This window comes from Salvelinus fontinalis, chromosome 26 (genome assembly GCF_029448725.1).
Source record: "Salvelinus fontinalis isolate EN_2023a chromosome 26, ASM2944872v1, whole genome shotgun sequence".
Classification (NCBI taxonomy): Eukaryota; Metazoa; Chordata; class Actinopteri; order Salmoniformes; family Salmonidae; genus Salvelinus; species Salvelinus fontinalis.
The window spans coordinates 43101079-43127977 of record NC_074690.1 but is presented as its reverse complement, the minus strand read 5'-3'; the positions used below and the strand labels follow the sequence as shown (position 1 = coordinate 43127977).

The 26899-nt window shown below is 41.7% G+C and overlaps 1 protein-coding gene across 5 annotated transcripts in view; it reads right to left on the bottom strand.

Moving 5' to 3' along the window:
- Positions 1 to 26899, bottom strand: part of LOC129824392 (sodium/potassium-transporting ATPase subunit beta-1-interacting protein 4-like) — a 119718-nt gene that overhangs the window by 25021 nt on the left and 67798 nt on the right. For 3 of the 5 annotated variants that reach the window (XM_055883987.1, XM_055883988.1, XM_055883992.1), the window contains exon 4: positions 22903 to 23100. In XM_055883987.1, the coding sequence (XP_055739962.1) occupies positions 22903 to 23100 (198 nt within the window). Of the gene's footprint in view, positions 1 to 6213; positions 6287 to 22902; positions 23101 to 26899 lie in introns of all 5 variants that reach the window. The other 2 variants (XM_055883991.1, XM_055883990.1) reach the window with 1 other exon arrangement.

Sequence of the window (26899 nt, the reverse complement as noted above, 5' to 3'; positions counted from 1 at the left end):
TTTTGGGACAAACTACCCTGGCTTCGGAGAGCATGTCTGCGATACGCGAGTTGGCCATATCCTATAGTGACACATCGAAACGAGAATTAGAAATACTCGCTGTACGCAGGAGCGCAAGGAAGAGAAGCATGCTTGAGAATGACCAGTAGATAGGTGAGTGGCACCTTATAGGGAGTAGAGGGGCTCAACTCATTCACGACTCGACCTGTCTGTCTCCAACAGAGGCTCTGTGAATGAATACTTTGAGCCTGGCACTGTCTACTTGACGATGAGGAAACAGCTTCCCCACTGAGTATGAAAATTAGATCACCTCACTGTGTGTGTGTGTGTGTGTGTGTGTGTGTGTGTGTGTGTGTGTGTGTGTGTGTGTGTGTGTGTGTGTGTGTGTGTGTGTGTGTGTGTGTGTGTGTGTGACTGGAGTGATGAACAGGAAAAGAACAGGTGCATATAGTCCCTGCTGCCCCTATCTCCTCGTATCATATTCTGCCTGTCATTAATCACACTAATCAAATTCAACACAAACTCAGACAATGCACACATGCATGCACTCACAGAGAGTTCTAACCACGCAGCACGCTATAAAGAAAAATAATAAATACATCGAGGTCGGCTGTTTTTCCCTTAAAGCTGCAATATGTAACTTTTTGGGCGACCTGATCAAATTCATATAGAAATCTGTGTTATAGATCTGTTATTCTCATTGGAAGGAAGTCTAAGAAGCTGTATATCTGTTCTATGTGCACTATTTCTATGCTTCCCAGTCTTTAAGTTTCATTTTTGCATTTTTTACTTTTGGTTTTGTACGCCAGCTTCAAACAGCTGAAAATACAATATTTTGGTTATGGAAATGATTTGATTTATTAGGGTCCCCATTAGCCAATGATAATGGCAGCAGCTAGTCTTACAGTGGTCCAACACATAACGAAAAATACCTCACAGACAAAAAAATACAATTGACATACATTTCAAAACATCAACATGTAGTGTGTGTGTGTGTGTGTGTGTGTGCACATCTATCAGTAGCACATAGAAGTCAGTACATACACACAACAAGTAGGTCACATGGGGGAGAGGCGCTGAGCCGTGAGGTGTTGCTTTATTTGTTTTTTGAAACCAGGTTTGCTGTTCACTTGCGTTATATAAGATTGAAGGGAGTTCCATGCACTCAAAGCTCTGTATAATACTGTACGTTTCCTTGAATTTGTTCTGGACCTGGGGACTGTGAAAAGACCCCTGGTGGCATGTCTGGTGGGGTAAGTGTGTTTGCCAGTGCTGTGTGTAAGTTGACTATGCAAACAACTTGGAATTTCCAACACTATGTTTCTTATAAAACAAGAAGTGACGCAGTCAGCCTTTCCTCAACTCTTAACCAAGAGAGACTGGCATGCATAGTGTCACACTCTGATCTGCTTCACCTGTCTTTGTGCTTGTCTCCACCCCTTCCAGGTGTCGCCCATCTTCCCCATTATCCCCAGTGTATTTATACCTGTGTTCTCTGTCTGTTGCCAGTTCATTTTGTTTGTCAAGCCTACCAGCTGTTTCACCTTGCTCCCGTCTTATTCTAGTTCCTGTTTTCTCAGTTTTGACCATTCCGCCTGCCCTGACCCTGCCTGTCGTTCTGTACCTTGTCACATCACCCTGGATTATTGACATCTGCCTGCCCTGACTCCGAGACTGCCTGCCGTTCCATACTTTATGGACTCTGATCTGGATTACTGACCTCTGTCTGCCCTTGACCTGTCGTTTTGCCTGCCCCCTGATCTAGTAATACACTTTTGTTACTTCGACACTGTCTGCATCTGGGTCTTCTCCTGAAATGTGATAAATAATATTAATATCAGCCCTCTGATTACAATGAAGAGAAAGATGTGCTGCTCTGTTTCTAGGTAAGTTGCAGATTAACTAGGTGTTTCTTTGCAGAATTTGACCATATGACAGGACAATAATCAATATAAGATAAAACTAGAGCCTGTATAAGCAAAAAAAAACAGAGCATCTCTTTACTACGGACAGACCTATATTTACAACCACTCAATCTATATGTTTTGACCATGACAGTTTACAATCTAAGATTTCATCAAATCAATTCCTCCACTTGTTCAACAGCCACACCAGGTCTAGAACTAGAAATACAATGCTCTTACTTTTAGAGATGTTCAGGACCAGTTTATTACTGGCCACCCATTCCAAAACAGACTGCAACTCTTTGTTCAGGGCTTCAGTGACTTCATTAGCTGTGGTTGCTGGCGAGTATTGTATCATCAGCATACATGGACACACATGCTTTGTTTAATGCCAGTGGCAGGTCATTGGTAAAAATAGAAAAGAGTAGAGGGCCTAGAGACCTGCCCTGCGGTACACCACACATTACATGTTTGACATTAGAAAGGTTTCCATTAAAGAAAACCCTCTAAGTTCTATAGATAGATAGCTCTGAATCCACGATATGGCAGAGGTTGAAAATAAATAACACATACGTTTTCACCAATGTGTTGGAGGAAACACTGTTCAACTGATGACCAAAGTCAGCATGCAGGCGCCCGGCCCGCCACAAGGAGTCGCTAGAGCTTGATGAGCCAAGTAAAATCCCCCACGGCCAAATCCTCCCCTAACCCGGGTGACACTGGGCCAATTGTGCGCCGCCTTGTGGGACTCCCGGTCATGGCCGGTAATGACACAGCCTGGTATCAAACCCCAGGCTGCAGTGACGCAGCAACACTACGATGCAGTGCCTTAGACCGCTGCACCACTCGGGTGCACCTCACAATCGTATTATTATCAATTTCTTTCAACCAATCATCAGTCATTTGTGTCAGTGCAGTACTTCTTGAGTGCCCTTCGCTACAAGCATGCTGAAAGTCTGTTGATAATTTGTTTACAGGGAAATAGCATTATATTTCTTTCAACAGTTTGCTAAAGGATGGCAGCAAGCTGATAGGTCTTTGGCTTCCCTCCAGGCCTGAGGACAAAGACTTTCCTCTCAGCTCAGATTAAAGATATGACAGATAGGAGTGGCTATAGAGTCAGCTACCATCCTCAGTAGCTTTCCATCTAAGTTGTCAATGCCAGGAGGTTTGTTATTATTGATCGATAACAATAATTCTTCCACCTCTCCCACACTAACTTTACAAAATTAAAACTTGCATTGCTTTTCTTTCATTATTTGTCACGATCGTCTTGAGGATAATGAGTGGACCAAGGCGAAAAATACATATCTTTTATTAGAGACGAGTGAAACACGAAACAAACACTTATAGCCAAACTAAACAAAACAACCGTGAAGCTACAAACGTAAGTGCAAATACAAACGCTACAAACGTTCTACATAGACAATTACCCACAAAACCCAATGCCTATGGCTGCCTTAAATATGGCTCTCAATCAGAGACAATGAACCACAGCTGCCTCTAATTGAGAACCAATCTAGGCAGCCATAGACATACAAACACCTAGACAAGACACTGACCCATTTAACATACAAACCCCTAGACAATCCAAAAACACATACATTCCCCATGTCACACCCTGACCTAGCTAAAATAATAAAGAAAACAAAGAATACTAAGGCCAGGGCGTGACATTATTAGTTTTTTTTTTTTTTAAGCATGAATAAAATGTCTGATTGTTCATTGTTGGCATTTCCTGCCTAAGTTTGCCACTTTGCCAATAAGGTAAAATAATTGGCAACATCAAATGTTTTTTTTTGATGAATAAGCCATTAGATTTTTGCATCATTCTTAATGTCATTGATCTTGAGTTTATAATACAGTTTCTTCTTCTTTTTGTTGAGTTTAGTCACATCATTTCTCAGCCAGCCAGATGTGCAGCCAGACTTAGCCACTCCCTTTGCATCATTACTTTCAACCCTACAGTTTTTCAATTCCTCATCAATCCATGGAGCCTTAACAGAGTTCTAACAGTCAGTTTCTTAACAGGTGCATGTTAATCGATAACTGGAAGAAGAAATTTCATAAATTCATCAAGTGCAGCGTCTGGATGCTCCTCATTAATCACACCAGACGATCAAATATTTTTAACATCTTCCACATAAGAGTCATAGCTAAATCTTTTGTATAATCTCTTATACACTACTTTGGCTTTCCTGGATATGGCCCCTATATTGTTATCACTGCATCCAATGGGTACGGATACAGCTTTAGAACTATACATGTGAATGATTTTGTTCCTTTAGTGTTTGTAAGCACCCTTGTAGGTTGATTAATAACCTGAACCAGATTACAGGCCCTCGTTACAGTGGGAAGCTTCCTCTTGAGCAGACAGCTTGATGAAAACAATCAGGTCCCCAAGAAAGTAGACAGTTCTGTTTACATTGCATACACTATTTCACAGTGGTTTAGATGGTATGATTCTTCACACTATACTTTTTTGTTTTGTCACATAAACTGAAATCAGGCTATCTATTAGATTTTTAGCAACCAGGAAATGGCGGAGTGATTTCTGCATAGTGCATCTTTAATGTAGTCCTTTTTCCCCACATAGGCAGCAGCTGCTCACACTCTCACACTCTCATTCTCTCAATCTCTCAATCTCTCACTCACAACCAGCCCCAGTCTCTCCGTTGTTTAACTGATTCTATTTTGGGGTGAAATGAATCTGAGGACAAATCCCCAGTTTCACCTAAAACAGATTAACAGTTAAAGCTGTGGAGACTCTGTGGTTTAATATGCCATGTTTTTTTATTATGCTCCTTATAGCCTGTCACTGACTCTCCAATGCCCATCTACCGCAGTCATTGCCAGCTACGGACAAAATGATATTTTCCCTCCAATCTCCCCCTCCCTTCTCTCCTCCTTGCCCCTTGCCCCCTCTCTATTTTTCTCTCTCTCTAGCCAGCCAGACTAAGCGGATGTACAAGTTTTCATACTGGTTCATACTGACCTTTAATGCTGGTTTTTAATGCAGCATGCTTTATCCACAGTGTATTAGCGCTTCGTAGCGGTGTAACAAGCATAACGCGATAGACTAAGAACAGTAGCTAGTGTTTCATGAGTGGTTGAAAGCTTCTTTTATACGACTGTATCTTCGCCATCAAACAAACCCATGCAACACACACCGAACACAAGTGGCTTTTAACACACACAGCACCCATAACACACAGAATGGCACACACACGTAACACATTCCTTCAGAATAGCTGCCACCCGACTTCCCAGACTAAGTGTCTCAGTGTACGATGCAGTCACAGGCCTCCAGACAGATACACAGCAGCTGTCACACTGACGCCCAACAGCTTCTCTCGCTATATCACTTCTTCGTACAGCTGGCATTTTTCTGCAGGCATCCCAGTTAAGGGCCTCACGCATGCGCACCCACCCACCCACTCACCCACTCACGCACACACACACAAACACAGCCTAGAGCAGTAATCATAGGGGTCACTCTAGAGTGGGCCTCTTGTGGGGACCCCTCAATCATCCAGTGACAACCATTCATCACTCAGCCACACAGGGGAGGAGAGAAGGTTTCCATCTCTTGAAACACCAACCTACACAACATTGTTCCAGTGGGAATGCAGAGAAAGGCATAACGTGCACACAGCTCAGCATGGCCAAAGGGCAGCAAACTAGGGTTATACTAGTTTAATATTTCCTGTGTGTGTGGGTGGTTGTGTGTGTGTGTGTGTGTGTGTGTGTGTGTGTGTGTGTGTGTGTGTGTGTGTGTGTGTGTGTGTGTGTGTGTGTGTGTGTGTGTGTGTGTCTGCATGGGCAGCTGTGTGTATAAATTGTGAGAGGGAGGGAGTGTGAGACAGCTTCCTGGTGGTGTATTCTGAACACGTAGGAGATGGGGTGTTTCTAGCTGGTGTAAACTGAAACAGACTAATCCAGTATTCCCCTGTTGCGCATCAGTCCCACACGGCCAAGGTGAAAGCCCACCACAATCTCATACATTTATAGAGGCTTTATAAAAATGACACGTACACACTAGTGGTGCGTGAGTCAGCTGTTTGTTCACCTGCAATTGCTAATAACCCATCTGCAACTTCCCGACTATACTGTATGTGATAAGGGACTGTACATTAGTTATAACGAGGGATACCTAGAGAAAATTGGATCTCTCTAAAACGGAAATGGATGGCCCGCTCTTAATCAAGTAAAATATATTTTTACCCAAGCCTCCATAAACGCTTGTGTGACCCTCCCCTACACCCCAAAAAATAATTAAAACATAAAGTGGATAGCAGAGAACACTTACTTCTTGGACAGACCAGAGCCTTGCGAAAGTATTCACCCCCCTTGGCATTTTTCCTATTTTGTTGCCTTACAACCTGGAATTAAAATTCATTTTTTAGGGGGTTTGTATCATTTGATTTACACAACATGCCTACCACTTTGAATATGCCAAACATTTTTTATTGTGTTGATATGTACAGTGCTTTCGAAAGTATTCAGACCCCTTGTCACGATCGTGTACTGGAGAGACGGACCAAGATGCAGCGGAATAATGATACATCTTCTCTTTTTATTTAAAGAAGATGAACGAACACGACACACTTTAACAAACTATACAAAACAACAAACGACCGTGAAGCTAAATAACGTTGTGCACATACACATACAGGCTACAAACGTTCTACATAGACAATTACCCACATCACATGAAAGCCTATGGCTACCCTAAATATGGCTCCCAATCAGAGACAACAGAAATCAGCTGTCTCTAATTGGGAACTCATTCAGGCAACCATAGACTCTCCTAAACAACTAAACCAACATAGACAACGCTAGACACATGCACTACACACAAACCCATACAATACACCCAACACCCCCTTTACCATATAATCACCCAAAACCGACAAAACACAAACATTCCCCATGTCACACCCTGACCTAACTAAAATAATAAAGAAAACAAAGAATACTAAGGCCAGGGCGTGACACCCCTTGACTTTCTACACATTTTGTTACGTTACAGCCTTATTCTAAAATTGATTAAACAAAATAAAATCCTCAGCAATCTACACACAATACCCCTATAATGACAAAGCGAAATAGGTTTAGAATATTTAGCTAATTTATTACAAATAAATAACAGAAAAACCTTATTTCCATAAGTATTCAGACACTTTGCTATGAGACTCGAAATTGAGTGCAGGTGCATCCTGTTTCCACTGATCATCCTTGAGATGTTTCTACAACTTGATTGGAGTCCACCTGTAGTAAATTCAATTGATTGGACATGATTTGGAAAGGCACACACCTGTCTCTATATAAGGTCCCACAGTTGACAGTGTACGTCAAAGCAAAAACCAAACCATGAGGTCGAAGGAATTGTACGTAGCGCTCCGAGACAGGATTGTGTCGAAGCACAGATCTGGGGAAGGGTACAAATAACTTTCTGCAGCATTGAAGGTCCACGAGAACACAGTGGCCTCCATCATTCTTAAATGGAAGAAGTTTGGAAACACCAAGACTCTTCCTAGAGCTGGCCGTCTCGGCCAAACTGAGCAATAGGGGGAGAAGGGCTTTGGTCAGGGAGGTGACCAAGAACCCGACAGAGCTCCACAGTTCCTCTGTGGAGATGGGAGAACCTTCCAGAAGGACAACAATCAGGCCTTTATGGTAGAGTGGCCAGACAGAAGCCACTCCTCAGAAAAAGGCACGACAGACCGCTTGGAGTTTGACAAAAGTTACCTGAAGACTCTCCGACCATGAGAAACAAGACTTTCTGGTTTGATGAAACCAGGAATGAACTCCTGGGCCTGAATGCCAAGCGTCACGTATTGAGGAAACTTGGCACCATCTCGATGGTGAAACATGGTGGTGGCTTCATCATGCTGTGGGGATGTTTTTCAGTGGCAGGGACTGGGAGACTAGTCAGGTTTGAGGAAAAGATGAATGGAGCAAAGTACAGTCGTGGCCAAAAGTTTTGAGAATGATACAAATATTAATTTCAACAAAATTTTCTGTTTCAGTGTCTTTAGATATTTTTTGTCAGATGTTACTATGGAATACTGAAGTATAATTCCAAGCATTTCATAAGTGTCAAAGGCTTTTTGACAACTACATGAAGTTGATGCAAAGAGTCAATATTTGCAGAGTTGACCCTTCTTTTTCAAGACCTCTGCAATCCGCCCTGGCATGCTGTCAATTAATTTCTGGGTCACATCCTGACTGATGGCAGCCCATTCTTGCATAATCAATGCTTGGAGTTTGTCAGAATTTGTGGTTTTTGTTTGTCCACCCGCCTCTTGAGGATTGACCACAAGTTCACAATGGGATTAAGGTCTGGGGAGTTTCCTGGCCATGGACCCAACATATCAATGTTTTGTTCCCCGAGCCAATTAGTTATCACTTTTGCCTTATGGAAAGGTGCTCCATCATGCTGTAAAAGGCATTGTTCGTCACCAAACTGTTCCTGGATGGTTGGGAGAAGTTGCTCTCGGAGAATGTGTTGGTACCATTCTTTATTCATGGCTGTGTTCTTAGGCAAAATTGTGAGTGAGCCCACTCCCTTGGCTGAAAAGCAACCCCACACGTGAATGGTTTCAGGATGCTTTACGGTTGGCATGACACAGGTCTGATGGTAGCGCTGACCTCGTCTTCTCCGGACAAGCTTTTTTCCGGATGCCCCAATCAATCGGAAAGGGGATTCAGAGAAAATGACTTTACCCCAGTCTTCAGCAGTCCAATCCCTGTACCTTTTGCAGAATATCACTTTGTCCCTGATGTTTTTCCTGGAAAGAAGTGGCTTCTTTGCTGCCCTTCTTGAAACCAGGTCATCCTCCAAAAGTCATCGCCTCACTGTGCGTGCAGATGCACTCACACCTGCCTGCTGACATTCCTGAGCAAGCTCTGTACTGGTGGTGCCCCGATCCCGCAGCTGAATCAACTTTAGGAGACGGTCCTGGCACTTGCTGGACTTTCTTGGATGCCCTGAAGCCTCCTTAACAACAATTGAACCGCTTTCCTTGAAGTTCATGATGATCTGATAAATGGTTGATTTAGGTGCAATCTTACTGGCAGCAATATCCTTGCCTGTGAACCCCTTTTTGTGCAAAGCAATGATGACGGCACGTGTTTCCTTGCAGGTAAACATTGTTGACAGAGGAAGAACAATGATTCCAAGCACCACCCTCCTTTTGAAGCTTCCAGTCTGTTATTCAAACTCAATCAGCATGACAGTGATCTCCAGCCTCGTCAACACTCACACCTGTGTTAACGAGAGAATCACTGACATGTCAGCTGGTCCTTTTGTGACAGGGCTGAAATGCAGTGCAAATGTTTTTGGGGGATTCAGTTAATTTGCATGGCAAAAAGGGACTTTACAATTAATTCCAATTCATCTGATCACTCTTCATAACATTCTGGAGTATATGCAAATTGCCATCGTACAAACTGAGGCAGCAGACTTTGTGAAAATGTGTATTTGTGTCATTCTCAAAACTTTTGGTACAGAGAGTTCATTGATGAACACCTGCTCCAGTGCGCTCAGGACCTCAGACTGGGGCGAATGTTCACCTTCCAAAAGGACAACGACCCTAAGCACGTAGCCAAGACAACGCAGGAGTGACTTTGGGACAAGTGTCTGAATGTCCTTGAGTGGCCTAGCCAGATTGACTGGCTGGGACTTTTAAAACCTGTCAAAAGTGCCAGTCAAAAATTTGGACACACCTACTCATTCAATGATTTTTCGTAATTTTTTTACTATTTTCTACATTGTATAATAATAGTCAAGAAATCAAAACTATGAAATAACACATATGGAATCATGTAGCAACCAAAAAAGTGTTAAATACATTAAAATATATTTTAGATTCTTCAAAGTAGCCACCCATTGCCTTGACGACAGCTTTGCACACTCTTGGCATTTCTCTCACCCAGCTTCACCTGGAATGTATTTTCCAACAATCTCGAAGGAGTTCCCACATATGCAGAGCACTTTCTGGCTGCTTTTCCTTCACACTGCAGTCCAGCTCATACCAAACCATCTCATCACTCTCCTTCTTGGTCAAATAGCCCTTACACAGCCTGGAGGTGTGTTGGGCCATTGTCCTGTTGAAAAACAAATGATAGCGCAAACCAGATGGAATGGCGTTTTGCTGCAGAATGCTGTGTTAGCCATGCTGGTTAGGTATGCCTTGAATTCTAAATAAATTCACACCATCACACCTCCTCCATGCTTCACGGTGGGAACCACACATGCGGAGATCACCTACTCTGCGTCTCACAAAGACACGGGGGTTGGAACCAAAAATCTCACATTTGGACTCATCAGACCACAGAACAGATTTCCACCGGTCTAATGTCCATTGCTCGTGTTTCTTGGCCCAAGCAAGTCTCTTCTTATTATTGGTGTCCTTTAGTAGTGGTTTCTTTGCAGCAATTCGTCCAAGATGGCCTGATTCACACAGTCTCCTCTGAACAGTTGATGTTGAGATGTGTCTGTTACTTGAACTCTGAAGCATTTATTTGGGCTGCAATTTCTGAGGCTGGTAACTCTACTGAACGTATCCTCTGCAGCAGAGGTAACTCTGGGTCTTCCTTTCCTGTGGCGGTCCTCGTGAGAGCCAGTTTCATCATAGCGGTTAATGGTTTTTGCGACTACACTTGAAGAAACTTTTAAAACTTTTAAAAAGATTTTCCGGATTGACTGACCCTCATGTCTTTAAGTAATTATGGACTGTCGTTTCTCTTTGCTTATTTAATATGGACTTGGTCTTTTACAAAATATGGCTATCTTCTGTATACCAACCCTACCTTGTCACAAGACAACTGATCGGCTCAAATGCATTAAGGAAATAAATTCCACAAATTAACTTTTAAACAGGCACACCTGATAATTTAAATGCATTCCAGGAAGAGAGAATGCCAAGAGTGTGCAAAGCTGTCATCAAGGCAAAGAGTGGCTACTTTGAAGAATGTAAAACGTAAAATATATTTGGATTTGTTTAACACTTTTTTGGTTACTAGATGATTCCATGTGTCATTTCGTGGTTTTGATGTCTTCACTATTAATCTACAATGTAGAAAATAGTAAAAATAAAGCAAAACCCTTGAATGAGTAGGTGTGTCCAAACTTTTGACTGGTACTGTATGTCCTAGACTACCTCTTTCAGGTAATACATTCAATGCAGTATTAGCCTTATATTTAGCTAATGAATAATGGGTTATACATAATACTCTAATAACTTACATGTATAGCCTTTGTCTCTTGCGTAATACGCACCTGCGCTCTGCTGGCCTGTCCTTCAAAAATGCTCCTTAGCTCTCGGAGGCCCAGGAAAAGCTAAGACTAGAAGAGCTTGCTGGATTTTTTTTGATCCATTTCTTATATTACTAGATTATTCGAAGGGGGATGCTTGAGCTCTTGTTTGCTGAATGTTAAATACAGCAGCTAATAGAATGCACGGGTAGTTTGAAAGACGAGCGAACGCGCAATGGATGTAGGCAATATTATTTATTTGTTCAGACACATAGTCATTCAATCTTCATGAAGAGAAGTGAAAGCCGTCTGCTTCTTATTCTAGTCCGATATTATTCAAGCGTGTCATTACAGTGATGAAGAGAAGGACAACAAAACGTATTTAATGTAACTGTTGAAAACGAGGAAGGAATATGAAGCAACAAGAGATAAAGGAGGCAGGCTAATAACATTAGGGGAAATATTATGAAAGGTACATATGTTTCAGCCAACTAATTGTACAAATGTAAAATAGGCCCTATTATATTTCAAAAATAAAATTTGCTTGCCTATAATTTTAACTTTCCTGCACCAGCATCACATATTCTCTCCCTGCTTCATGATTTGAACAAGGTGTGTAATTCCAGTCCATATAAAACAGTATAAAACAATACAGTACACACTCAAAAAGATTAGGCTACTGGAACTTGTTTCATTTATTTACCCAAGAGAGAATAGCTACATCTATGGGCATTTATGTTTTTCTGTAATGCGTAATGTGCGGTAGCCTATATATATATATCATAGACAATGTATTGGCACAATCATTTGGGGTTTTTGGGGCTTGGGCTCATAAAATGTATTTAACTTCTAATGGGCAGGTGGAACAGGAGCTTCCCACCTGGCCAACATCCGGTGAAATTGCAGATTGCGAAATTCAAACTACAGAATTATAACTATTTAACTTTCATAAAATCACAAGTGTAATACATCAAAATAAAGCTTAACTTCTTGTTAATCCAACCGCTGTGTCAGATTTCAAAAAGGCTTTACTGTGAAAGAATACCATGCGATTATCTGAGGACAGCGCCCCGCGTACAAACACATGAAAATCATTTCAACCAGGCAGGTGCGACACGAAAGTCAGAAATAGTGATATAAAAAATGCCTTACCTTTGATGATCTTCTTCTGTTGGCACTCCAAAAGGTCCCAGTTACATCACAAAGGGTACTTTTGTTCGATAATGTCCTTCTTTATATCCATAAAAACTCAGTTTAGCTGGCGCGCTTCAGTCAATAATCCACCCAGTTTCCCTCCATCAAAATGCATACAAAATTAATCCCAAACATTACTAATAAACTTTTCCAAACAAGTCAAACAATGTTTATAATCAAACCTTAGGTACCCTAATATGTAAATAAACAATCAAATTGAAGACGGAGAATCGTTATTGTCTTTACCGGAGAAAAATTCCATGCGCTTGGAAACACTACAGTCAAAATGGGAGCCACTTAGAAAACTACAATATCTGGCAAATTTTTCCAAAAACCAGCCTGAAACTCTTTCTAAAGACTGTTGACATCTAGTGGAAGCCCTAGGAACTGCAATATGGGAGGACTTGGCCTTATAATAAAAGTGATAGCCATTGAAAATAGTGGTAGGTTGAGCACAGCTATTTTCAGGTTTCTCCAGAGATGTTCGATCAGGTTCAAGTCCAGGCTCTGGCTGGGCCACTCAAGGACATTCAGAGACTTGTCTTGAAGCCACTCCTGCATTGTCTTGGCTGTGTCCTTTGGGTCATTGTCCTGTTGGAAGGTGAACCTTCGACCCAGTAGATTTCATCAATGATCTCTCTGTACATTGCTCTTGTTCATCTTTCCCTCGATCCTGACTAGTCTCCCAGTCCCTGCCACTGAAAAAAATCCCCACAACATGCTGCCACCACCATGCTTCACCTTAGGGATGATGCCAGGTTTCCTCCAGACGTGACACTTGGCATTCAGGCCAAAGAGTTCATTCCTGGTTTCATCAGACCAGATAATCTTGTTTCTCATGGTCAGAATCATTTAGTGCACTTTTGGCAAACTCCAAGCGGGCTGTCATGTGCCTTTTACTGAGGAGTGGCTTCCATCTGGCCACTCTCCAATAAAGGCCTAATTGGTGGAGGGCTGCACAGATGGTTGTCCTTCTGGAAAGTTCTCCCATCTCCACAGAGGAACTGTGGAGCTCTGTCAGAGTGACCATCGGCCTTTTCCCCCTATTGCTCAGTTTGGACGGGCAGCCAGCTCTAGGAAGAGTCTTGGTGGTTCCAAATTTCTTCCGTTTAAGAATGATGGAGGCCACTGTGGTCTTGGGGACCTTCAATGCTGCAGAAATGTTTTGCTACCCTTCCCCAGATCTGTGCCTCGACACAATCCTGTCTCGGAGCTCTCCGGACAATTCCTTCGACCTCGATGCTTGGTTTTTGCTCTGACATGCACCGTCAACTGTGGGACCTTATATAGACAGGTGTGTGCCTTCCAAAATCATGTCCAAACAATTTGGATTTACCACAGGTGGACTCCAATGAAGTTGTAGAAACATCTCAAGGATGATCAATTGAAACAGGATGCACCTGAGTGGAAACAGGATGCAGCTGCACCCTTTGTGTTTTATAATTATAATTGCCTTCACCTGGTCGCGTGCTCCGAAGCACCTCTCACTCACATGGCTCTCCGTTAGGTGATGCGGTCTTTTCCACAGGCTACAAGTGAAGACAGACACATCGGGGATGCAACTGTGCTCGTCCTCGTCCAATTTCGAGGCGCGTAAAGATATTGGAAGAACTGTCCACATTTACTTTTCGTCAGGCAACAAGATGAGTAGGCCTAATGAACAGCTAAAGCACTAGCCTATGTCAATCTACTATCACCATAGTACAATAGTTGACCTATTCTGTGCGATAAATAAATATTCCAAACATAGTTGTGGGTATAAGTGCAATGCTCCATTAGCAGGAAAAACCCATTTTCAAAAGTGACAGCAAATGCAATTATGCATGTAATGCTAAAATTATAAAGGTGCATTTTTATGGTGAAAATTATCTTCCCCAAACTTAAAACTAAGTTGCTGCTTATGTATGCCAGTTAGGTTATACACTCGCTGTAAAGCGGATTAATGTGTTTAATTAAGATTTTTTTGGGGCCACTTTTGTTGTGATACAAACCTTATCAAAACATATAGGCCTATGGGCTAGGCTACATGAGGTGTTCGACTATGATTTGAAAAAGTCGCCCAAAAAATGCATGCGCTGTGTCTTGGCTTAAGCTGGGCATCGTTCACAAGTGATAGGCTAATATTGTCACCCATAAGACTATTCTTCATTTAATATTTTCTTTACATATACAAAATAATATACTGTATGTATGAAATGTGTTTTGATTTAGAATAGAATGGAATTTAGAATAGAATGGTCTCAGAACAGGGGCGGGGGAAAAATTACATGTAATCTATGCACTTAAATAGCGAATGGAGGACGCTTTTCCCGTGGTTCATTTTCATGCCAGCCAGGTAGGCTATTCTCCTGTTGTAAAGAGAAGCAATGTGCTTAATATTTGGAAAGTTGATAAATAAATATAGTAGGCCTACAAAGCTGATGGGACCCTCCTCTTTTTAATAGAGGCCATTACTCTGTTTTCTCACGCAACTGCATAGCCTATAGAAATATTGTGCAACATGAGCTCATGGGCTCTCATGAAGTGTTTGATTAGATTTTGATTAGATTTTGTTAGGCTACTAATGACCATCAGCAGCATCAGAGCTTGGAGAAGCCTAATTGCCGGACTAAACGGTCACATGGAATTTGACTGCCATCCTGACTTGTGACCGCTGGTGTGGCGGTAATAAGGTCTCCGTAACAGACCCGCCACCCACCTACCCTTCATCCACACAATATTTAATGACCCTAACCCGCCCGCCCTGTGGATATAACCATGGGACTGCGGGTTATGATTCAACACTGGCGCGCATTCATGGATGCCAAGCCTGGATCTCCCCCCCCAAAAAAATTTTAAGGAAAAAAGGAAAATCGTTACTATCTCTGAGTTCCATAATTTTCCTTCAATTTGCATAACGTTGAATGTATTTCACTGGAGAAAGCAACCCGAACAAGCGAAACTGCGCCCATCTCTCTGTATGGGTAGGTCATCTATCTGATGCTGTTTGATCAAAAATAGTATGACATTGTTGCCACCTGTAGAATTGAATGCAAGTGAAGCTAGCGAGCATTTGGCCTCCCTTGATATAAAAAAGTATAAAATAATATCCAATCAGCGTTGAGCTAAACCGAGTGAGCTCAACTCTAAATGGTCCTGGCGCACCAAAAAAAAGTGTCAAGGGAGGCCAGTTTGGATTTGTTTCACTCCAATCACATCTCATCGAGAGCATGCTACATTGACAGAAACAACTTGAATTGCTGCATCTCGTTGTGTTGTCCTCCGATGGTTAGCTAGCTAGTTAAAATGATCCCTTTCCTAAATTACCCATGGATGGCGATATGGATTTGGACTTGAGGTTTTACTTAATTCTCCATACTGGCCAATGACTATAACACAGACTCTGATCCAACAACCATAAATTAATACATTGTTGTGCCCCTGGCCTGAGAGGACGGAACTTCAATATGTAGCTAGATGTAGAAGGCTAATGTTAACTAGCTAAACGTTGCCCATGATAGGAAGTTAGGCTTGCAAGCAAGCATTTTAGCCAGGTAGCCTAGGACAACAAATCATTGAAGTGTGTACTGTATGACAGAGTCATAGACCATTTCGTCAACATGAAAGAGAGGAGGATAGCAAGTAGGGTGAGTCAACATGTTTTTATACTTGCACGAACGTACACACAAATCATAACTACGGACAGCCACATCATATTTAGCTTACGTTGATTGGACTAAATTGTTTTTTGTATCTTTTAGTTGTAACTATGTTAGACTAAGCAGAGGTGATTTGATGATGTTGAAATGGTGCTGGAAAAGTGGAGGCATGTCCTGTTTTCATTGCGACTTGCGGTAACTCTTTGTGGTTCTAAATCAATAGTTGTTTAGTAGTCCGAAAATGTCGGAAACATTAACTTGCTCGACCATGCTGTAGGTCACGTAACTGTTAGTTACATGCAATATGCTTTGTGGACTTCAACGGACAGAGGTTGCTCTCCCGTTTTGTGATGAAACAAAGGTGTGGTTGAATTTACTCTGCCACTGTGTCTTCGTGTTGTCTCGAGCTTTGGCCTATACAATTAAAGTCGGAAGTTTACACACACCGTAGCCAAATACATTTAAACTCAGCTTTTCACAATTCCTGACAATTAATCCTAGTAAAAATTACCTGTCTTAGGTCAGTTAGGATCACCACTTTATTTTAACAATGTGAAATGTCAGAAAAATAGTAGCGAGAATGATTTATTTCAGCTTTATTTCTTTCATCACATTCCCAGTGGGTCAGAAGTTTACATACAATTGATTAGTATTTGGTAGCATTGCCTTTAAATTGTTTAACTTGGGTCAAACGTTTCGGGTAGGCTTCCACAACTTTCCCACAATAAGTTGGGTGAATTTTGGCCCAATCCTCCTGACAGAGCTGGTGTAACTGAGTCAGGTTTGTAGGCCTCCTCGCTCACACACGCTTTTTCAGTTCTGCCCACACATTTTCTATAGAATTGAGGTCAGGACTTTGTGATGGCCACTCCAATACCTTGACTTTGTTATCCTTAAGCCATTTTGCCACAACTTTGGAAGTATGCTTGGGGTCATTTTCCATTTGGAAGACCCATTTGCGACCAATCTTTAGATTCCTCACTGATGTCTTGAGATGTTGCTTCAATATATCCACCTACTTTCCTCCCTCATGATGCCATCTATTTTGTGAAGTGCACCAGTCCCTCCTGCAGAAAAGCACCCCCACAACATGATGCTGCCCCCCCAGTGCTTCATGGTTGGGATGATGTTCTTCGGCTTGCAAGCATCCCCCTTTTTCTCCAAACATAACAATGGTGATAATGGCCAAATAGTTCTATTTTTGTTTCATCAGACAGGACATTTCTCCAAAAAATACTAACTTTGTCCCCATGTGCAGTTCCAAACCGAAGTCTGGCTCTTTTTATGGTGGTTTTGGAGCAGAGGCTTCTTCCTTGCTGAGCGGCCTTTCAGGTTATGTCGATATAGGACTCGTTTTACTGTGGATATAGATACCTTTCTACCTGTTTCCTCCAGCATCTTCACAAGTTCCTTTGCTGTTTTCACACCAAAGTACGTTCATCTCTAGGAGACAGAATGCATCTCCTTCATGAGCGGTATGACGGCTGCGTGTTCCCATGGTGTTTATACTTGCGTACTATTGTTTGTACAGATGAATATGGTACCTTCAGGCGTTTGGAAATTGCTCCCAAGGATGAACCAGACTTGTGGAGGTCTACAAGGTTTTTTCTGAGGTCTTGGCTGATTTCTTTAGATTTTCCCATGATGTCAAGCAAAGAGGCACTGAGTTTGAAGGTAGGCCTTGAAATACATCCACAGGTACACCTCCAATTGACTCAAATTATGTCAATTAGCCTATCAGAAGCTTCTAAAGCCATGACGTAATTTTCTGGATTTGTCCAAGCTGTTTCAAGGCACAGTCAACTTAGTGTATGTAAACTTCTGACTCACTGGAATTGTGATGCAGTGAGTAATAATTGAAATAATCTGTCTGTAAACAATTGTTGGAAAAATGACTTATGTCATGCACAAAGTAGATGTCCTAACCCACTTGCCAAAACTATAGTTCGTTAACAAGAAATTTGTGGAGTGGTTGAAAAACGAGTGTATGTAAACTTCCGACTACTGTATATGTACTGTATATCACGGTCGCAAGGCATATGAACTAACAGGTTATAGAACAAACAAGCTTTGCTTCCCCAGTGATTTTATCCATGCACTGCTACTGTGATTCAACCCACACATCAGTAGTACACACACCCAAAGTCCTACCCTATTCTACATGATCCCTCACATTCCAGAGAATTACATTTTTGTCCCTCTTTTCTCTCTCTCCATTTCTTCTACCCTCCTTCTATATCTCCTACCTACCCTGACATTTTCTCTCCCATCTCTGGAGGAGAGTCACCTTCTCATATCCATGTTTTATGTAACAGATGATGTATGGATACAGCGGGAGGACAACAGCGAGGAGAGAAAGAGACTGGCAAGGACAGGAAAATCAGTCGAGATTGGATTTACTGATCATCTATAAGAATCCCAGAGAGAGAGCACACAGTATACACCTATACCAGTAGCCTATATCCTCCACCTCCCCCAGTCACATCAAACATGAAGAATATATACATATGTAGTTTCGTTTTTGATTGAACCTGTATTTATTTATTTTAGTCAGTTAAGAACAAATTCTTATTTACAACGACGGCCTACCCCGGCCAAACCCAGACAACGCCGGGCCAATTGTTCTCCGCCCTATGGGACTCCCAATCACGGCCCGAAGTGATACAGCCTGGAATCAAACCAGGGACTGTAGTGACACCTCTTGCACTGAGATGCAGTGCCTTAGACCGCTGCGCCACTCAGCAAGCCAAATATAACGGAGGAGACAACAGCACTAACTGCCCCCAGTATTGGACAGAACTCTCATTTCTCATCGTAATAATCCATTCTGCTCCCAGCCTAAATATTTAATTGGCTTCCCAGGGTGACCTTGTACAGTCCACACATAGACAAAGGGCCCCTCGCCCTCACTTCCCTCTCTTCAATAACATAGGAGAGAGAGAGCTGTTCCGACAGTGTTGTGATGCCAGGAGGACAATACCATCTCAGTACATAGTGCGAGAGAATTTGTGTGGTGAATGGTAGAGTCAGGGCCTGGGGTCCAGCATGAGATAAAGAAGGATTAGACAGAGTTTCGGTCATAAAAGAAAGCCGGAAGAGTAGGCTTCTGTTGTGGTCAACATATTTCAAATGTTTCATTCAGTTCCATTCACTGAAAGTTGTTTTCATTTGCCTCCCAGTGCAAAGGGTTAGACATCACTGTCTGAGCCGTCTTCATCTGGTTCTAGCCTGAGGTGAGGAACAGTACATCATCTCAGAACACCATCGCAGGGCTCTACACGGATTTATTTTCCAATTAGCTTTTGTGGGAGGAGAAAGTAGCAGTTACCCCTAATCACTCATATGGAGTCACCCACCTAGTAGTTATGGTTAGGATTGGGAGATTGAGGGTAATCTGATCCTACACCCGTGGTGGAGGGCAAATGCTGTGTGTGTGGTGCTATTTTTTTTTAGGTGAGCGAGCACACATAAAAAAATATATAAAACAGTTGTCATGAGTTTGTACTGACAGATGTAGGCTATTGAATATCAATGTAGAATAGGCCTGTGCATAAAATGCATCCTCCATTTGCAACCTCTGCCTACATATACCATCTCAAGACGTTTTTATCCATTTTAATACCCTCTAACACCGAGTTAGGCATAGGCCTACCTCATTTCTAAATAGGCCATTATCACTGTCAGTCATGAATGATAATTCTTCATGTTTTACTGGTGAAATGTCCATGGTGAAATGTCCCTACTGCATGTCAATCATTTGATCTCAATCAGTTTAATTGGAATATGCATTAAGATCTTCTTGAATTACTGTTTTGCGAGCGAATAAAAGCATTAACAAACTATTGTATTAGCCTTTCTTGTAGGCTTATTTTGCATTATTCAAAGCATATATCCTACTAGGTGTGTTTTGGACACATGAGGATTTGTTCTTACTATTCAGCTTCAGATAAGAAATGACTGAGGTGTTTTTGATGTAAAATATGAGAGGCCTGTTTGCTCAGTAGACTTATATGCTATTATATTCCGTGCTGTTTTGTAAAATACTAATACATCCTTATGTACTCCTGGGAAACATTGATTCAGCTTTGATCTAACTTCACTAATCAAGCACCATTGTGAGAAGTCATAATTTTCTATTTGTAATAATAATAATACATAATGAGTAGGACTATTAGGAATAGGCAACAGATCTTGATGAGATCCAATCCCTGGGTCTCGACCCCGCCCTGTGCAACTGGGTCCTGGACTTCCTGACGCGCCGCCCCCAGGTGGTGAGGGTAGGTAACAACATCTCCACCCCGCTGATCCTCAACACTGGGGCCCCACAAGGGTGCGTTCTGAGCCCTCTCCTGTACTCCCTGTTCACCCACGACTGCGTGGCCATGCACGCCTCCAACTCAATCAAGTTTGCGGACGACACTACAGTGGTAGGCTTGATTACCAACAACGACGAAAGACTTCATTTAACCAAGAAGGACCAATTGAGATTTGAAATCTCTTTTTCAAGAGCGTCCTGGCCAAGATAGGCAGCACCAAGTCATTACACAATTACAGACAGACAGCATGAAAAACTCCAAGTAATCTAGTAAAAACCATATAAATCACAGGAGTATAACAAAATCATAAAACAGAAAATTAAAAACATTTTCAGGTCAAGGAATCCTCAAAATCCTTCATCAATGATTTAAAAACACCAATCGGCACAAGTTCATCCAATTTAAAACTATTTTGTAAGGCGTTCCAAGCCGATGGCGTAGAGTACATAAAATCGCTTTACCAAATTCAGTTCGGACATTTGGAACAGTTAGCAGGATAAAGTCCTGCAAACAAAGAGTGTACCCACCACATTTCTGAATAATAAAAATGGCCAAATAAAATGGTTAAAAAAATGGTGCAGTTAACACTTTTTTGTTTACTACATCATTCCATATGTGTAATTCCATAGTTGTGATGTCTTCACTACTATTCTACAATGTAGAAAATAGTAAAAATAAAGAAAAACCATGGTGTGTCCAAACGTTTGACTGGTACCTGTGTGTGTGTGTGTGTATTTATATACATACAGTGGGGAGAACAAGTATTTGATACACTGACGATTTTGCAGGTTTTCCTACTTACAAAGCATGTAGAGGTCTGTAATTTTTATCATAGCTACACTTCAACTGTGAGAGACGGAATCTAAAAAAAAATCAAAAAATCCAGAAAATCACATTGTATGATTTTTAAGTAATTCATTTGCATTTTATTGCATGACATAAGTATTTGATCACATACCAACCAGTAAGAATTCCGTCTCTCACAGACCTGTTAGTTTTTATTTAAGCCATCCTGTTCTCCACTCATTACCTGTATTAACTGCACCTGTTTGAACTTGTTACCTGTATAAAAGACACCTGTCCACACACTCAATCAAACAGACTCCAACCTCTCCACAATGGCCAAGACCAGAGAGCTGTATAAGGACATCAGGGATAAATTTGTAGACTTGCACAAGGCTGGGATGGGCTACAGGACAATAGGCAAGCAGCTTGGTGAGAAGGCATCAACTGTTGGCGCAATTATTAGAAAATGGAAGAAGTTCAAGATGACGGTCAATCACCCTCGGTCTGGGGCTCCATGCAAGATCTCACCTCGTGGGGCATCAATGATCATGAGGAAGGTGATGGATCAGCCCAGAACTACACGGCAAGACCTGGTCAATGACCTGAAGAGAGCTGGGACCACAGTCTCAAAGAAAACCATTAGTAACACACTACGCCGTCATGGATTAAAATCCTGCAGCGCACGCAAGGTCCCCCTGCTCAAGCCAGCGCATGTCCAGGCCCATCTGAAGTTTGCCAATGACCATCTGGATGATCCAGAGGAGGAATGGGAGAAGGTCATGTGGTCTGATGAGACAAAAATAGAGCTTTTTGGTCTAAACTCCACTCGCCGTGTTTGGAGGAAGAAGAAGGATGAGTACAACCCCAAGAACACCATCCCAACCATGAAGCATGGACGTGGAAACATCATTCTTTGGGGATGCTTTTCTGCAAAGGGGACAGGACGACTGCACCGTATTGAGGGGAGGATGGATGGGGCCATGTATCGTGAGATCTTGGCCAACAACCTCCTTCCCTCAGTAAGAGCATTGAAGATGGGTCGTGGCTGGGTCTTCCAGCATGACAACGACCCGAAACACACAGCCAGGGCAACTAAGGAGTGGCTCCGTAAGAAGCATCTCAAGGTCCTGGAGTGGCCTAGCCAGTCTCCAGACCTGAACCCAATAGAAAATCTTTGGAGGGAGCTGAAAGCCCGTATTGCCCAGCGACAGCCCCGAAACCTGAAGGATCTGGAGAAGGTCTGTATGGAGGAGTGGGCCAAAATCCCTGCTGCAGTGTGTGCAAACCTGGTCAAGAACTACAGGAAACGTATGATCTCCGTAATTGCAAACAAAGGTTTCTGTACCAAATATTAAGTTCTGCTTTTCTGATGTATCAAATACTTATGTCATGCAATAAAATGCAAATTAATTACTTAAAAATCATACAATATGATTTTCTGGATTTTTGTTTTAGATTCCGTCTCTCACAGTTGAAGTGTACCTATGATAAAAAATTACAGACCTCTACATGCTTTGTAAGTAGGAAAACCTGCAAAATCGTCAGTGTATCAAATACTTGTTCTCCCTACTGTACATACATACATTGCTCGTCCTAGTATTTATATATTTCTTATTTTCATTCTTTTACTTTTAGATCTGTGTTTATTGTTGTGAATTGTTAGATTTGACTGCAATGCTGGAGCTAGGAACACAAGCGTATCGCTACAACCGCAATAACATCTGATAAATACGTGTGTGCAACCAATAGCATTTGATTTTATGTGACGTGTGTATGCGTAAAGATAGAAAACCGCTACTCACAGCGATGAGGATCTGTGTTGCACTGTGTAGGACCTCTATGTACTGGTACTCCATGAGACAGCCCATGACAGAGATGTAGGACTGGCTGTCCACGGTCCCCACCCCTGGCTGGGTCATCTCTCTCCTCACACACCCTGGACCGCGTTCACTCCACCACGAGTGGTGAGCCGAGATGTTAAACGTCAGCAGGTCACTTTCCTGTAACAAGAAATAAACACACATATTAACATGTAAGAAAGGACACAGAGACAAACACACACATTTGTGGATAGATAGGCACAAACAAGGACCTGCACAAACACATATATACAGTATATATACATGCAGAAACACTCACAAACGTCAATCAATACCCCAATACAGCAATCTAACCCCACAGTTGCCCCGCAGCAACAATACATGCATTATTAACACGGGACAATGGGTTGCTGTCAGGGATAGTTAATTTGAAGTCTCTCTCTCTTTAGAGGCAATGAGAAATATATATTTACACTGCAAAAGCCAATTAAATAGACAAACAAAAGGGAAATGAACAAGGGAACCATTAGTAAACATTACACTCACAAAAGTTTTAAAAGAATATAGACATTTCAAATGTTACATTATTGGCTATGTACAGGGTTGTGACAATGTGCGAGTAGTTGAAGTATGACAGAGAATATAAATAAACAGATAAATCTAGGTTGTATTTACAATTTGTGCGCCACTGTTTTCCCTTTTCTCATGGCACCGGGTCACATATATTGCTGCTGTGATTGCACACTGCGGTATTTCGACTAACAAAATATTTGTGTGTCTCTAATGTGCTCATTCATTTGGCAGGAGGTTAGGAAGTGTAGCTCAGTTTCCACCTCATTTTGTGGGCAGTGGGTTCACAGACTGTCTTCTCTCGAGAGCCAGGTCTGCCTATGGTGGCCTCTCTCAATAGCAAGGCTATGCTCACATAGTCAATGATTTTCTTAATTTGGGGTCAGTCACAGGTCAGGTATTCTACCATCGTGTACTCTCTGTTTAGGGCCAGATAGCGTTCCAATTTGCTCCGTTTTTTGGTAGATTTTTTCCAGTGTGTCAAAAAGTTATCTTTTTGCTTTCTCATAATTTGGTTGGGTCTGTGTTTCTGTCCTGGAGCCAGATCCTAATTTGGATGTTGAGTTTTATGTTCCATTTGATGGCATAGAAGAACCTTATTGCCTTCTGTGTTAGATCATTCACAGCTTTGTGGAGGTGACCTGTGGTGTTGCTGTTTAGGCCGAGGTAGCTGTAATTCTTCGTGTGTTCTAGTTCAACAGTAGAATTTGTATATGTTTTGTCTTGGCTGCTGGACCTTTTTTGGAATTCAAGTTTTTTGGTCTTACTAAGATTCACTGTCAGGGCCCAAGTCTGACAGAATCTGTGCAGAAGATGTAGATGCTGCTGTAGGCCCTCCTTGTTTGGGGATAGAAGCACCAGATCATCTGCAAACTGAGTCCAGTAAGGTGAGGCCGGGTGCTGCAGACTGTTCTAGTGCCCCCGCCAATTAATTGACATATATGTTGAAGAGGGTCTGGCTCAAGCTGCATTCCTGTCTCACCCCATGGCTCTGAGGAAAGAAATCTGTGTGTTTATTGGCTATTTTCAACTGTCATGTGCACTCCTCCCCAACACCGCTTTCCATCAATTTATATCGTGGACTCTCATGCCAAATTGAGTGAAAAGCTTTTTTGAAATGAACAAAGCATGAGAAGACTTTGCTTGTGTTTTTTTTGTCAATAAGGATGTACAGGGTGTAGACGTGGTCTGTCGTACGGTATTCTGTTACGAAGACAATTTGACATTTGCTGAGGACATTGTTTTCACTGAGGAAATGTTGGAGTCTGCTGTTGATGATATTGCAGAGGATTTTTTCAGAGATTACTTCTCACATATTCCACATTTGTGGATTGTGGTCATCAGGCCTTGGTTCCAAATATAAAGGGAAGATGCCAGAGCTGAGGGTAATGTTGAAGAGTTTAAGAACAGCCAGTTTGAATTTGTGGTCTGTATATTTTATAATTTAGTTACCATCAACACCACAGGGCTTTTTGGGTTGAGGGGGGGGGCTGGTGTAACGGCTGTCCTTCTCATCTTCGTCCGAAGAGGAGGAGTAGGGATTGGACCAAAGCGCAGCGTGGAATGTGGACATAATGATGTTTATTAAAGTAAAGACGAAAACACGAAAATACTTCAACAAACTAAAAAAACAAATAAACGATGTAGACAGACCTGAACTTGAGAACTTACAAATTACGAAGAACGCACGAACAGGAACAGACTACATATATGAAACGACAAACGAAACAGTCCCGTGTGGTAGACATAAAGACACGGAAGACAACCACCCACAAACAAACAGTGTGAACAGCCTACCTTTATATGGTTCTCAATCAGAGGAAACGTCAAACACCTGTCCCTGATTGAGAACCATATAAGGCTAATTACCAATGACCTAAACATAGAAACACAAAACATAGAATGCCCACCCCAACTCACGCCCTGACCAACTAAACACATACAAAAATAACAGAAAACAGGTCAGGAACGTGACAGTTGGAATTTGTCCTGCAGCTCATTCAATATAATTTGAGAATCCAGTGGGTTCAGGTAGTCTTTAAGAGCTGATTCCAAGTTTAGTAAATTACCATGTATATGTTTTTGCTCTTGATTCTTTGTTATTTGTCCAAAAAGGTTGTAGGTTTATTCATACGTCTCCATTTTGGGTAGATAGCTCTCATGTTGTTTGTTTCGTGTGTTCCAATTTTCTCAGAAGTGTTTTGATTCTATTGATTCTTCAATCACAATGAGCTGTTTTTTTTAACATGCTGTTCCTTCTTAGTGTATTTCTGTATTGTTTGAGTGTTTCGCCATAGTGTATTTCTGTATTGTTTGAGTGTTTCGCCATAGTGAAGGCGTAAGCTAAGGTTTACTGCTTCTCTGTGTTTTTGGTTGATAGTATGGTGGAGAAATGACAAGATTGTAATAATGCTGTAATTGCATCGAATGGTTGTTTTATGCAACAGAATAAGGGGTTGTTAGAACGCTCATCTGTGTGTGTTCTACTGAGGATGGGCCTCTGGAAGATTTACCATGTCTTTGGGGGATACCGCATTCCAGAGCATGAGTTAATTTTTCTGTTCTATAAGGTACCAGGGAGAGATGACTCCAGGGATAGACCCTGGTCTCTACACAATGAGAACAGTTTTTACAGCAGATACTGTCTGCTGTGAATTATAAGTATCTTTCATACAAATCTTAACCTTGTTACCCATTACATACATCTGTTGTTTGTCATGTAGACTGAAGGGGGTGTATCTTGGCTATAAAAGACCTTTGTATCCTTTGTCTAAATGGGCCCTCAACGAATCATCTGAGGGTATGATTCATTCGGTGTATATGTAATTCTGTGTGATTAGTTAGGTATTTAGTAAATAAATAATTAAACCCAATTTTGTATTGCTGATTCAACTTGTTAGCCAGGGTTCGTGAAGATAACCAAGAATTTACAACTTTCAGATGAGACTGAAATAAGGTGACGATTAATATTGACTGCTATTGATGTAAAATATGACTAGGTCTTTAAGAGTTTATTCTGAAGATAACTGCTCTATAAATATTATTCCGTGGTGCCCCGACTTTCTACTTAATTACATTTACATGATTAGCTCAATCAGGTAATATTAATTACAGAGAAAGGATTTAATAGAATAGCAGGTCATATGACTTAATCTGGCATAGCTAAAGACACGACAGGGTTATATATATCGTTTTTTCCTACTGGTAAGAATACAAGAGCTGGTGAAAGTGAGCTCGCTGGGCTATATCGGACTGTAAGGTATTCAAAGGGACAGTTGCAGTAGAGGTCTGAATAGTTGAATCAGAAAAGTTCTGTGATCATTTTTGATTACCGTTGCTGGGTTTTATAATTCAGGTAACACCAGTGAATTTGAGCAGGAAGTTAATATATTCTAGCATTATAATCTTC